This window comes from Trichechus manatus, unplaced genomic scaffold (genome assembly GCF_000243295.1).
Source record: "Trichechus manatus latirostris isolate Lorelei unplaced genomic scaffold, TriManLat1.0 scaffold00092, whole genome shotgun sequence".
Taxonomy (NCBI): Eukaryota; Metazoa; Chordata; class Mammalia; order Sirenia; family Trichechidae; genus Trichechus; species Trichechus manatus.
In genome coordinates, this window is record NW_004444028.1 from 5,619,413 (window position 1) to 5,632,591 (window position 13,179).

Genomic DNA, 13,179 nt, shown 5'->3' on the forward strand with positions numbered 1-13,179 from the left:
CTCGGCTGCTAACCAAAAGGTCAGCAGTTCGAATCCACCAGCTACTCCTGGAAAACCCTATGGGGCAGTTCTACTCTGTCCTATAGGGTGGCTATGAGTCGGAATTGACTCGAGGAGAATAGGATAATGTCCTTAAGAAGGAGCTCTGGTGGCGCAGTGGTTAAACGCTCGGCTGCCAACCAAAATGTCAGCTGTTCGAACCCACCAGCTGTTTCACAGGAGAAAGATGTGGCAGTCTGTTTCCATAAAGATGACAACCTTGGAAATCTTATGGGGCAGTTCTACTCTGTCCTATAGGGTCATTATGAGTCAGAATCAACTGGATGGCAACAGGCTTGGTTTGGTAATATGCTTCAAAAAATATATAAAAACCCAAACCTGTTGCCATCCAGTTGATTCGGACTCATAGTGACCCTACAGGACAGAGTAAAATTGCCCCCGAGGGTTTCCAAGAAGTAGTAGATGGATTCAAACTGCTGAACTTTTTGGTTAGCAGCCATAGCTCTTAACCACTGCACCACCAGGGCTCTGGGGATATGCTTTAGAACATAAAAATAAATATTTGTTTGAAGGTACTCATCATCCTACTCAGCGATGCTCTAACTCATCACACAAACAGACAGAAAGGGTCTAAGAGCGGTACATTAATGCACTTATCATCTCTCCTGATTGACGAAAGAGAAGCAATCATCCCATCAGGCCTGTACTATGACAAGGCTTCTTAGTAGCTATAAATAACAGCTCTATAATGACTTCTAATTGCTACCTTTTCTTCCCCTTGACACTATATTCCATTAGGAACAATCAGTTTTGCTGTTCTTCAAAGATTATTTTTAAAAAAAGAAGAATATAGTATTCTTATCTCACACGTCCCCTTGTGTACATGGCTCTTACTAACTTCCAAAGAAGCCGTAAGCACAGAACTCAGTATTTAGAGAGAAGTACTAAAATCCAGTCATGCCCTTATGTCTTCCGGACGGTCCTGAATGTGTTCGTTGGCCAAGCAACACCGGCAGAGATGGCTGCAGACACAACGCCGCACGAGGCCCCGGGAGCCCGCCGCACGAGGCCCCGGGAGCCCGCCGCCCGAGGCCCCGGGAGCCCGCCGCACGAAGCCCCGAGAGCTCGCTGTAACTGGCCAGGGACACAGCCTCGCTATTGTCTTCCACGTCGAGGTAAAGACTATTCAAGCAACTTCAGTCTAAGAAACTGGGGGCCAGCATGGCAATACTGGGGCCCTGGTGGTGCAGTGGTTAAGAGGTCCGCTGCTAACCAAAAGGTCAGCCGTTCAAATCCACCAGCTGCTCCTTGGAAAGCCGGTGGGGCTGTTCTGCTCTGTCCTATAGGGTCACTATGAGTCGGGCTTGACTCAGCGGCAAAGGGTATGGTGACACTTGTTCAAAGCGCTTAAAACTGCACATGCAGGTAGGAGGGTCAGAAGGGTGATGTGGGAAAAGGAAAAAGCAAAAGACAGGAAGGAAAAATAAAGCTTCTCACAGCCCTCTCCTCTTAGGACACGTTTCTACCTTCAATACTCAGGGCATCCTGCCAGAAAGCCCACAACATAGTTCACGTCAGGCCAGTAAACTATGCTAATCTATAGAATATTCTGTGTCTCAAACCCAACTTCCCACTCATCTAAATTTAAAAGCTCTTGGCCCTTCCCTCCGATTAGGAGGGTATTAAAACAATCTGAAAGTGATGATCCTCTCAGTGAAGTAAAATGAAAAAAGGAAGTGGGTCTCTATTACACTGTCTGCTTAAAAACAATCCTTGTCTTGTCTTTGGTGGGAGTCTTCTCATGGTGCCACAGTTAAGCGCTCGGCTACTAACCGAAAGGTTGGTGGTTTGAATCTACCCAGAAGCCCCTCAAAAGAAAGACCTGGCCATCTACTTCTGGAAGTTTACAGCCATTGAAAACTCTATGGAACGCAGTTCTACTTTGAAATACATGGGGTTGCCATGAATCGGAATCAACTTGATGGCAACTGGTAGAGGTGGTGGTATTGTCTTTAAAATTTAGCATCATTGGAAAGATTATACTTGGTCTCTATAGCATTTCATTTTGGTCTCATATCCTCCTGGCCCTACTAGGGTAACCAGTGATAGGATCACTATAGCCGCTGAAGGTCTCACCCATGTCCTCTGCATGGATGTCCCTTCCACAAGGAAATGAATCCAAGTACTTCGGTTACTCTGTGAGTATACCAGTTGATGTTAGTCTGTTAGTATACCAGTTGAATGCTTCTCTTCTATTCAGACCTCTTTCCCTTTTCATAAGAGGTCTTGTTTGGGAATCAAAACGCAACCTGAACACTCATTTAAACCCACCCAACAAAACTCATACCCAAGGTTTGCTGATGTGGTTTCAATTATGAATTATCACATGAATTTTTAGCTTTATAATGAGAATTTGCTCATTTGTTTGCTTTTGAATCAAGGAAGGATCCCTCTTGGGGCTGGGAGTTCTTCCTAGGTTGAGGAAGGGGGATTTGTAAGTTATTCCACTTTTATCTATAGCTTCAGTGGACACACTATTCTCCAAGAATGAAAAATATATATCAAGCGTGCCAAGAAGCTCTCATTTCTAAACTTTCACCCCACCGAAAGGCTACCTCTCCTGTTCCTTTTATCCCATATAACCCTTCTCTATAGCAACACATCATTCATTAATTTAAGCCCGGGGCAAAATTTAAAGGTTGGCAAAGGAGGGAACCCAAGGAAAGGCAGGGGAGGAAGAGATTACACATATTTAGAGCTCTGCACTTCTAAGTTTGTGACTTCCACAAATACACCTATGACTCTCCCCCTCCTCCTGGGGATCTCAGTCAATAATATGAAAATACCAGCCTAGACTAGAGGGTATGTTTATCTACTCTTGAAGACAATCACTTCGTGAAGTGGACATAACACATAACTTACTATCATCGATAACTCTACTATCATTAGATGAAGAAAGCTGAGTGTTTGGTGTTACTTGAAAAGGGATTTAGCAACATCTGAGGCAGGGAGAAACTCTCTGAAGACACCTGCCATTACAAGTTAATATTTAAGAAAAAACACTAATAGAAACTAATAAAGAAAACCTGTCTATTACACAGGGCTTAGTTGTTCTCTGATCACTTCAGATATGTTAGCTCTGTTTTCTTAACTGGATTGTAGGATGTTCAGGTTATCTGGAAGTGACCTGTCATCCCATTGATAAATGAGGTAGAATCAGCCGATCTGACTGATTGATGGGAATCTGTTTCCTCCTTCCCTGCCCCCGTGAGCAGCCCTTCCAAGCTCTGGCAAAAAGAACTACTAGATTGTAAGCTCCTTAAAGACTTGACTCAAATTTAATAGTTCCTCGGTCCCTCCCAAAGCACCTGGCACAGTGCGAAGTCTATAGAGAATTCTTGACCTGTATTTGAAAGCAGGAACTTATATGTGTATACTGTGGGTTAGAAAATCTATTTCTAAGGGGAAAAAAAAAAGCCTTGACCTACTTGAAGGCGATGATGTTAGGGTGCTTCAACTTCCTCAAATGCTTGATATCCGTCTCATTCTGTTCTCTCACTTTCTTGATGGCCACCTCCTCCGCTCGGAACTTGCCCAAGAAGACAGCTCCTTGGGCTCCACTACCCAGCCACTGCAGCTCTGAGATCTCCTCAAATGGTACTTCCCAAGTATCTAGGCACACAAGCGAGAAACAAGCTTGAAGAGATCTTGGAATTTACTCAGGACCATTCTACAAGGCCACTTCAAAAGTACCAACTTCACCATTACCCAGAATGACCACTGTCCTCTGCCTCCCACCTGGTAACTCACTAAAAGTTATAACCTTCCTATGGGCCTTGGGACTATAGATGTATATTCATTTCTATCAGTTTTCAACAATTGAAATCCAAGAGATCAGAGATCTTCAATACACTCTCCTCCAAACAAAGTATATCCTGACACGCCCTCAGCCCTACCTCCTCACCTCAAGATTACAATTTACGTATCTGTTCCTACACCATGACTACTACCCCATCACCCAACAGAGGTGTTGTTTCATTGCTCTTTGGATTTCTAGTAGGGATGCTCAATGAATTCTTGCTGAATGAATCTTCAGTGATACTTTCCTCAGAACCTAATTATGCATAACACTTGTATTTGTATTCACCTCTAGTATTCAATATAGTATTACCATATAGTATTTACACAGCAGCATAATATTTTACATATGTCATGTGTTTAATCCTGACAGCAATTCTACAAGTCTAGACTTATTATGGTTATTTAAGAGAAAATGAAGGCATAGGGTGGTTAGCAACACATCCAAAGTAGTGTAGCTGGTAAGTGGCAGAAGTGGGCCCAGAACCCCAGATTTGGCTAATTCCAAGGACAGTACCTTCTCCACTCTACCTCCCACACTGACTCTCATGAAGTACTTGGGGGGGTCTTTACTCATGATGTTTACCCACAGAGCTGCAGTCTTTTCAAGTTAAAATACTGTTTCTCTTTTTCTGAGAGTTTGATTTTTTTGCACTGAAAAGTCAACAGGGGTCATTTCTAAGTGTGGTATTATTGGTGATTCCTATTATGTTCTTTATCCCTTTCTGCATTAATTTTTTTTTTTTTTACCATAAGCCTCTATTACTTTTATAATGGAAAAAATGCGTTTTAAATAAAGCACTTCAAAATTTCAATCAATGCACTTTAATCTCATGAAACCTACAGAGAAGAACGTAATCCATTGATCCTTCTTACCAGTGCAATATCACACGTAGAAATGCACATCAAAGAGCCAGGGGCCCCACGGAGTGAGGAGAAGGATGAGGACCACATTAAAGGTTATGAGAGATTCTTGTCAGACCACTAATCGCTGAAAAGCCACTGTCTGCACAGCACCGAACAAGGTGGTACTGAGTTAGCTTTGAATTGATTCTGGTCTTGAAAGCAAATCAATCCCACTCCCCGCTACGTCCACGAAACAGTGTCTAGAAGAAATATACATTTCGCTAACTTTCTCTGCCTTCAGAGAAAAAGGAACTCTACAGATTGTTAATAAAATGTAGTTTCCCATGACAATGGTTAAAACATGGACTTTCAAAACATAACTACAGAGAGAAGAAAAAAATTATAGTGAGAGTGATTTATATAGAGCATGGATGTTTTTCCCATTCCCCTGCCATGAACAATGTTAAAGGTTTCTGCTCTGGTGACACTGAATGGATGCTATTTTAAAGCAAATCTCTCTAAAATACAAATAGCTCAAACATACTAAATCACCAAAGGAACAATTGATACCAAGCAAGATTTGGGGGCAAACTAAATTACAGTCTCGACTCCTTTTGATATCTTTAGGGCTTCTAAGGCTGACAAGTTCTAGTGGTTCATGCGATCTCACATTCAGCTCCACAGACTTATTCAGTGAAAAAGAGGAAGCCCTCGAGGAGACGGACTGACACAGTGGCTGCGGCAATGGGCTCAAGCATAGCAACAATTATGGGGACGGCACAGGACCGGGCAATGTTTTGTTCTGTTGGGCGTGGGGTCGCTATGAGTTGGCACCGACTCGACGGCACCTAACAACAACAGACTTATTCACGCAGTAGACACAGCACGCAGATATTGATGGCATGCTCTAAGAGAACTTGACTCATCAGGGGGTCTGGCGAAGAAGCTACATCACTGAAACAGGGGCATTTTGACCATTCTGGAGGCTGAATGAAGTACGATTACTGGAATCTGGGAGAAGAACATAACTGAACAATATTTCTTTAAATAGCTTTAAAAAAACTCAACAATAATTTTTTATACAATAACCACTGAAATTAGACCAGTATTTGGGTGTCTTTTTTTTTTTTTTTTCTATTTACTCAGTCTTTATTTACTGTTAAATATTGCATACATGAGAAAATATTAGAAATGTTAGAAAAACACATATTTTATTTGTAATTTGACCCCATATTCACTTTTCATCTTGTCTTTATCCAGATGCTTACAGTTATGTAAAAATAACTGTACGTGATTATAAGATTTTTCTACTCTTTTCCTGTATTAGGTATTCTCTATGTATTTGCAGTTTTCATTACAAATGTTAATGGCTGTTTACTCTTTTACCTTTGTTGGATACTTTCAAGTGCTTCTGTCTTTTTGTTTTGCTAATTTAAATTGGACACTTTTTCTTTCTATTATTTCTTCAGGCTCAATCACTAGATTCAAGAGTCCAGCTTCCGGGCTCTTGGTATACATCCCAAATTGCTATCCAAAAGGATTTTGCTAGTTTCTACTGACAATAGCAATATAGGAACATGTCAATTTCACCACAACATTGCTAGCACTGTGTATTATTGTTTTTTGGTCCTAATTCAATTAGGTATAAAATAGTATTTTACTGGTTTATAAGTTTACACTGCTTTAATTGCCAGTGATATACACTATTTTCTCCATGTTTGTTTAACACTCACACCTACTTCGTGTGAATTGTTAAGACCCTTTACCCCTGTATTAGGATCTTGTAGTTCTCTTCAACTTGAAGGAGCCCTCTCTATATATTTCTTTGATACATATGAAGAAAATTAAAAAAAAAAAACAAAAAAAACTTTCTTCTTTTAATTTTATTATTTTTTGAGCAAAATATTTTTATATAGTTGCCTATCATTTCCTTTCTAATTTCTTCCACTGCCTAGTTTATCTTCTAAGAGTTCTCTATAGTTCATCTTTTAAAAGTTTAGTCTTTATATCCATCTGAAGTTTATTTCGGTGTATGGTATGAGGATGGATGTAAATTATTATTTTTTCCATAATACTATTTAGTGATTCTATAACAATATGTTAAATAGTCTGTTCTTTTCATATTGTTTTATGATGCTTACATTGGAATTTACTGTATTTTTAAATAAATAATGCTTATTATTTAATAGGAAACCCTGGTGGCATAGTGGTTAAGTGCTATGGCTGCTAACCAAAAGTTCAGCAGTTCAGATCCACCAGGCACCCCTTGGAAACTCTATGGGGCAGTTCTACTCTGTCATATAGGTTTGCTATTTAATTTTTTTTAAAGATATATGAACGAAATATTAAAATAGAAATGATAAATTCATTTAATACTCAAGTACCAATGGTTGAAGATATTATAATAAATAGTGATATTCTCCTATACTAGCCATCACTTATGCCCATGCTAGTCAGCTATGAACAACTAGGTATTAATTATTCCTGGAAAAATAAAGGAGATAGCATTGGCAATTCAAGAGCACAGAGTGTAAAATAAAGTAATACTTATAGTTCAACCACCTTTCCATCAATCTTTCATTAGAACTGATTACTAGAAGTAAAACTGATTTATATGAATGTAGTCCTCTTTGAAGGAGCCCTCGTGGCGCAGTGGTTAAGAGCTCAGCTGCTAGCCAAAAGGTTGGAGGTTCGAGCCCACTAACCGCTCCATGGGAGAAAGATGTAGCAGTCTGCTTCCTAAAGATTTACAGCCTTGGAAACCCTATGGGGACAGTTCCACTCTGTCCTATAGGGTCGCTATGAGCCGGAATTGACTAGACAGCAACGGGTTTGGGTTTTGGTTTGGTCCCCTTTGCTCCTTCCCAATGCCCCTGTCAACATCTAGTAGGCAGCCAAGGAGCAGGAAAAGGGCAGAAGTTAGTGATAAGAACATGCAGAATGGGGGCCTAGACCATGGACGAGCAAGACAGCTAACCTCAGGATCCCAGGAACTGGCTGCGCTCTCTCCAGCATCAGCTCCAGACTTTTTGCTGCTGTTTCTCTGGCCCATTTGTTCTCTTCCCCAGCTTTTACCTTTTTTTTGATTCATCACCATGACTACTATCTGAATTCCAGCGTCCACCATGATCCCTAGGACTGAGAAAAAGCCACATGCCCACCGACTTTGAGGAAGGCCGCAGAATTCTTTGTTTATTCAGACACAACCATGACAATACCCGCGTTGAGACCGGAGACCATGTGGCGATAAACGATTTCAGCCACACACGCGACCTTAACTGGGCTCCCTCACCTGGCACACAACAGGGAAGAGGAGGTCATTCCATTTTTTAAAAATCTAGCGAACTTCCCTCACAACTGCCAAACGGAGGGACCCATCTGCTGTGTGCGCTGTTCTTTGGCTGACTGCAACTCAGGGTTAAAGGTCGGCTCCCTGATCCCCGAACCGACAAGGAAAACACTACGCTTAGTTTTTGGCCCGTAGCAGCAACAGCCCCAAAGCAGGATGTCCTGTCATCTGCTGAAGAGTTAGGCAGCTGCTGGACCCTCGTAAGACTCTTCTGCTGACCAGGCCTGTTTCTTACTTATTCCTGAAATAAACCCTTCTGGAAGTCACATAATCAGTTGGAAGACATACCAAATACAAGTTTGCAGAACAATAAGAAGATGTAAATGGCTCCTTTGAACAGACACACAGGATGTCTCTGTTGCACCTCTGTATGAGTCTGACCCTGAATTTGGCTCCTGAGACCTGCAAATTACCCTCCAAATAATTACGAGGCTGGGAGATTTCATCTTGCAAGTGAAGATCCTAAAACCCAAACGTAGTTTGTGACATATACAGATATTACTAGGTTTTGTGTCTCAGCAGAGAAAAAGGATTTTTAAAACATAATAAAGTAAGAGTGGTTAGCTCTGTATTCCTACCATGCATCTGTCAGTCTGTCATGCTGGGGTGGCTTGCGTGTTGCTGTGATTCCGGAAGCTATGCCACTGGTATTTCAAATACCAGCGGGGTCACCCATGGCGGACAGGGTTCAGTGGAACTTCCAGACTAAAACAGACTAGGAAGAAGGACCTGGTGATCCACTTCTAAAAAAAATGGTGACTGAAAACCTTATGCACAGCAGTGGAACATCGTCTGGTATAGTGCCGGAAGGATGAGCCCCTCGCGCTGGAAGGCACTCAGAATACGCTCTCTCTGTATTGTGAAATGACATGTGATTTTTATTTTCCTCTTTGTGCTTATCTTTATTCCCAATTTTTAAAATAATAATATTTGTTTAACTCAGGAGTCGCCAGCCTTTATGTGATAGGAGTAATGTTTTTAATTTCCTTGAAACCTTGAGGTCAAGGAGGGGAAAAAGAGGGTGAAATGTGCAAGGCAGGGGGGTAGGTATGAAAGACAGCAAGACGGACACACACACATACCCCAGGGACGTACAAAGAATTCCCATAGGGAGGACGGGTGGATGTTGTGGTCGACAAATCCTGAAAAGTACACCTGGAATTGATACATTTACCAATAGACCCCAATATACTTACAGGGAAGGGGGACTTGTAGGAAGAGGTGGGTATGTTAGTTTAAAGGAAAATATTTCAGAAATATGATAAATAGATCGCATGAGGAAAATGGTCAATGGTTACGGACATCAACTGATTGTCGTGGAAAAGCTGTCAACAGTCTTGACTCAAAAAGATCAACAGACTTCTAACGGAGGGTCGCAGAGTCCAAAACAAACAAAACAGAATCTCACTTCTGGTTGATATTTTTTTCCCCAGGATTTCTTGACGAGTGCACTCAAAAATGGAATCACTTACACAAAGGCTACAAAAATATGTATTAAAAACTTTAAAAACAATGAACCCTTTGAACCCAACCATTCCACTTGTAGGAATTTATCCTAAGGCGTAACCAAAGATGTGTGCAAAAGTAAATTAACAGACAGGTGTTCACTGCAATGTGGTTTATGACCATGAAAAACAGCAAACAAATTAAGTGTCAAGCAACAGGGGACTGCTTAAGTAAATAATGGCACGTTCACACAATTAAACATTATACAGCCACTAAAGATAATCCTGAAGAAGTAGATTTAATCATATCGGAAATGTTCACACTACAAAGTGAAAAAATGCCGCAGAACAGTATGGTTCCATTCTTTTAAAAAGGGTACACGCAATACAAAAACACTACATAGCAGAAACATTAATGCTGGTCATCCTCAGGAGACTGGCATTATACATCCTTTTAATTTTTTTTTAACTTACCTGTATTTTCCAAATTTTCTACATATATTACTTTTGTTATAGGAAAAAAAAGTTCTTTTAAACAATGATGAATCTGCGAAGCATCTCATAACATGGATGAAACTGGAGGACATTATGCTGAGTGAAATAAGTCAATCACAAAAGGACAAATATTGTATGAGACCTCTACTGTAAAAATCCATGAAAAAGTTCACACACAAAATGTAACAATCTTTGTTGGTTACCAGGGATGGGAGGGGTGGGGGGGGAATACTAAATAGTCAATAGATAAGTGGTATCTTGGGTGAAGGGTGAGACAGTACACAATACAGGGGAAACCAGCACAACTTGTACAAGGAAAGGTCATGGAAGCCCCATAGACACAGCCAAACTCCCTGAGGGACTGAATTGCTGGGTGGAGGGCTGTGGGGACCATGGTCTCGGGGAACATCTAGCTCAATTGGCATAACACAGTTTATAAAGACAATGTTCTACATTCTACCTTGATGAGTAGCGTCTGGGGTCTTAAAAGCCTGTGAGCAGCCATCTAAGATACTCCACTGGTCTCATCCCTTCAGGATCAAGGGAGAATGCAGAGAACAGGATACAAGGAAAAGATTAGTCCGAAGGACTAATGGACCACAGCTACCAAGGCCTCCACCGGACTGAGTCCAGTACAGCTAGATGGTGCCCGACTACCGCCACTGACTGCTCTGACCAGGATCACAACAGAGGGTTCTGGACAGAGCTGGAGAAGGATGTAGAACAAAATTCTAACACACACACAAAAGACCAGATTTACCGGCCTAAAGGAGACTGGAGAAACCCCGAGAGTATGGCCCCCAGACACCCTTTTAGCTCGGTGGTGAAGTCATTTCCGAGGTTCACCATTCAGCCAGGGAGTGGACAGCCCCATAAAACCAAATGGGACTAATGAGGCACAGCAGTCCAGGCACAAGGGCTGGAAGGCAGAAGGGGACAAGGAAGCTGGTGATAGGGAACCCAAGGTTGAGTAAGGATAGTGTTGATGTGTTGTGAGGTTGTTAACCATTGTCATAGGGCAACATGTGTACTAACTGTTAAATGAGAAACTATTTTGTTTTGTAAGCTTTCATCTAAAGTGGGAATAGCAGCACAATTGGAAGAGCGTAGTCGATGTCACTGAACTGTGCATGTAGAAATTTTTGAAATGGTATATCTTTGACTATGTATATTTTCACCAAAAAAAAAAAAAGTCGAGAAGGGAGAGAGTTGACATGTTGTGGGGTTGTTAACCAATGCCATAAAACAATATGTGTACTACTGTTCCATGAGAAACTATTTGTTCTGTAAGCCTTCACCTGAAGTACAATTAAAAAAAAAAAGTTCTTTTAAAGAACTTATAAAGAACACTAAGGCCATATGTTCTCTTTACTTCAAAAGCATAACACTTGAATTAGAATACATAAATACACCTGTTTATACAATGATGAGAGTTAAAAAGTTACTTTTTAAAAAGCTATGAGGTCAAAAAAATAAAATAAAAAGCTGTGGGATCTAGAAAGAATAACCTAATAAAGCACTTCTCCAGTTTGGTTAGATACTGTGTTCTTTCCTCCAAATGTGAGCTTTTCATGTCTTGACTGTAAGAAAACACTTCCTCTTCCCTACGACCTAAGGCATCCCTGCGAGCGTCAGAGACAGCGCCATGGGGCTTCTGTCTGGCTTTGAATTAGTCTGGTGGCTATAAGATTTTTTTGATTATATAACTTATCAGTAAAAGAAAATTTGAACATGTACCCATGTCACAATTTATTTACAAATTATATATCTGTACAACTATTTTAAAATATCAAGTATACCTGAAAATAGATATTTAAAATGTGAGATAAACAAGAGACCTAATATTCTCTTCCTATACCCTTGTGGATAGTCTTGTGTATTCTACTTTGGATACCACTGAACTGGACAACGGCAAAAGATGGGCTTCTACCAAAAAAGATCCACCCAGCGTGAATCTATTTCATTTCAGAAGGCCTACCCTCTGCTTTGTTCTATAGGGTCGCCATGAGTCAGAATCAACTCAACGGCAACGGGCTACAGGAAATTGAGATGTGGTATTTATCTGGCGCTAGTTATTTATGGAGCCCTGGTGGCACAGTTGTTAAAAGCTATGGCTGCTAATAAAAAGGTCGGAAGTTTGAATCCACCAGCCGCTCCTTGGAAACCCTATGGGGCAGTTCTACTCTGTCCTATAGGGTCGCCATGAGTCAGAATCGACTCGATGGCAACGGGTTTGGTTTGGTTTTTGGTATTTCTTTAATTTACCCACAGGTCAAAATTACCCAGTTTATGGTGGTGGAGGTGGTGGGGTTTCCACAGGAAACATTTTCCAGGTCCACACTGTAGCTTACCTTGCTGTTGCAGTTTGTAATCAGTGGAATATGCCTTTCCAATGATATTCCATACAGGCCTTAAGCATCCAAATAGTCCTTCAAGAAACCCACCACTGCCACTGCCCGACCTGCTGAACTGAATTTTGATGTCTTCAGTCCCACTTGTGTTCTCCCCATCCACGGCGCGGCTGTCCCCTGGAGATACAGGCAGCTCCGACTCATCTTGTTCCCTCAGCTGAAGGACGCTGTTCTCAAACTGGTCCCTGGAATCCTCGCTTACGCTTGTCAACACTGTTGTGGTGATGGGGCTGCTCATGTTCTCAATTAGCTCTGTTCGAGCCATCCCCTTTTCCTGCAGGTCCTCCAGGAGCTTGGGTGAGGGGTGGTTCCCCACAGGGGTGAGTTCATCTTGTAGTCCACTGAAGGTTTTGTTTTCACTCAACGCTAAGTGTGGGGGAGACGAGAAGCTCAGGTGCTCCTGAGGGTTGGCCATTGTGCCATGAGTGTGCCCCAGGTCCTGAGGTGATGCTCAGAGGATTATCGGAACAGAATGCAGATGCGAGAGAGGGCTCCCAGACCTGGGGAAACAGGAGAACATGAGGTGATCTTCCCTTAGTCATCCACACCCCTACACTACTGTCTACAGTAATAAAAACACTGAAACAATGGAAGATTCGTTAGCCTGTGGTGTATCTCCACATGATAAAATACTGTGCAACGATGAAAAATCATGTGGTAGAAGAGTACTTGCTAACAAGAGAAAACGTTCATGACATATTAATATAAAAACGAAGTCTAGAACAATATATACGACAAAACCAAAACCACACCCATTGCCGTTCGGTCGATTCCA

The 13,179-nt window shown here is 41.5% G+C and overlaps 1 protein-coding gene across 1 annotated transcript in view; it reads right to left on the reverse strand.

The window, feature by feature from the left end:
• Nucleotides 1-12,819, reverse strand: part of MAP3K13 (mitogen-activated protein kinase kinase kinase 13) — a 50,209-nt gene extending 37,390 nt beyond the window's left edge. The window contains exons 1-2 of the mRNA XM_012557243.1: nt 12,345-12,819; nt 3,489-3,672 (exon numbers count right to left, since the gene is read on the reverse strand). Coding sequence (XP_012412697.1) covers nt 3,489-3,672; nt 12,345-12,819 — 659 coding nt within the window. The remainder of the gene's footprint in view (nt 1-3,488; nt 3,673-12,344) is intronic.
• Nucleotides 12,820-13,179: the final 360 nt, after the last annotated feature.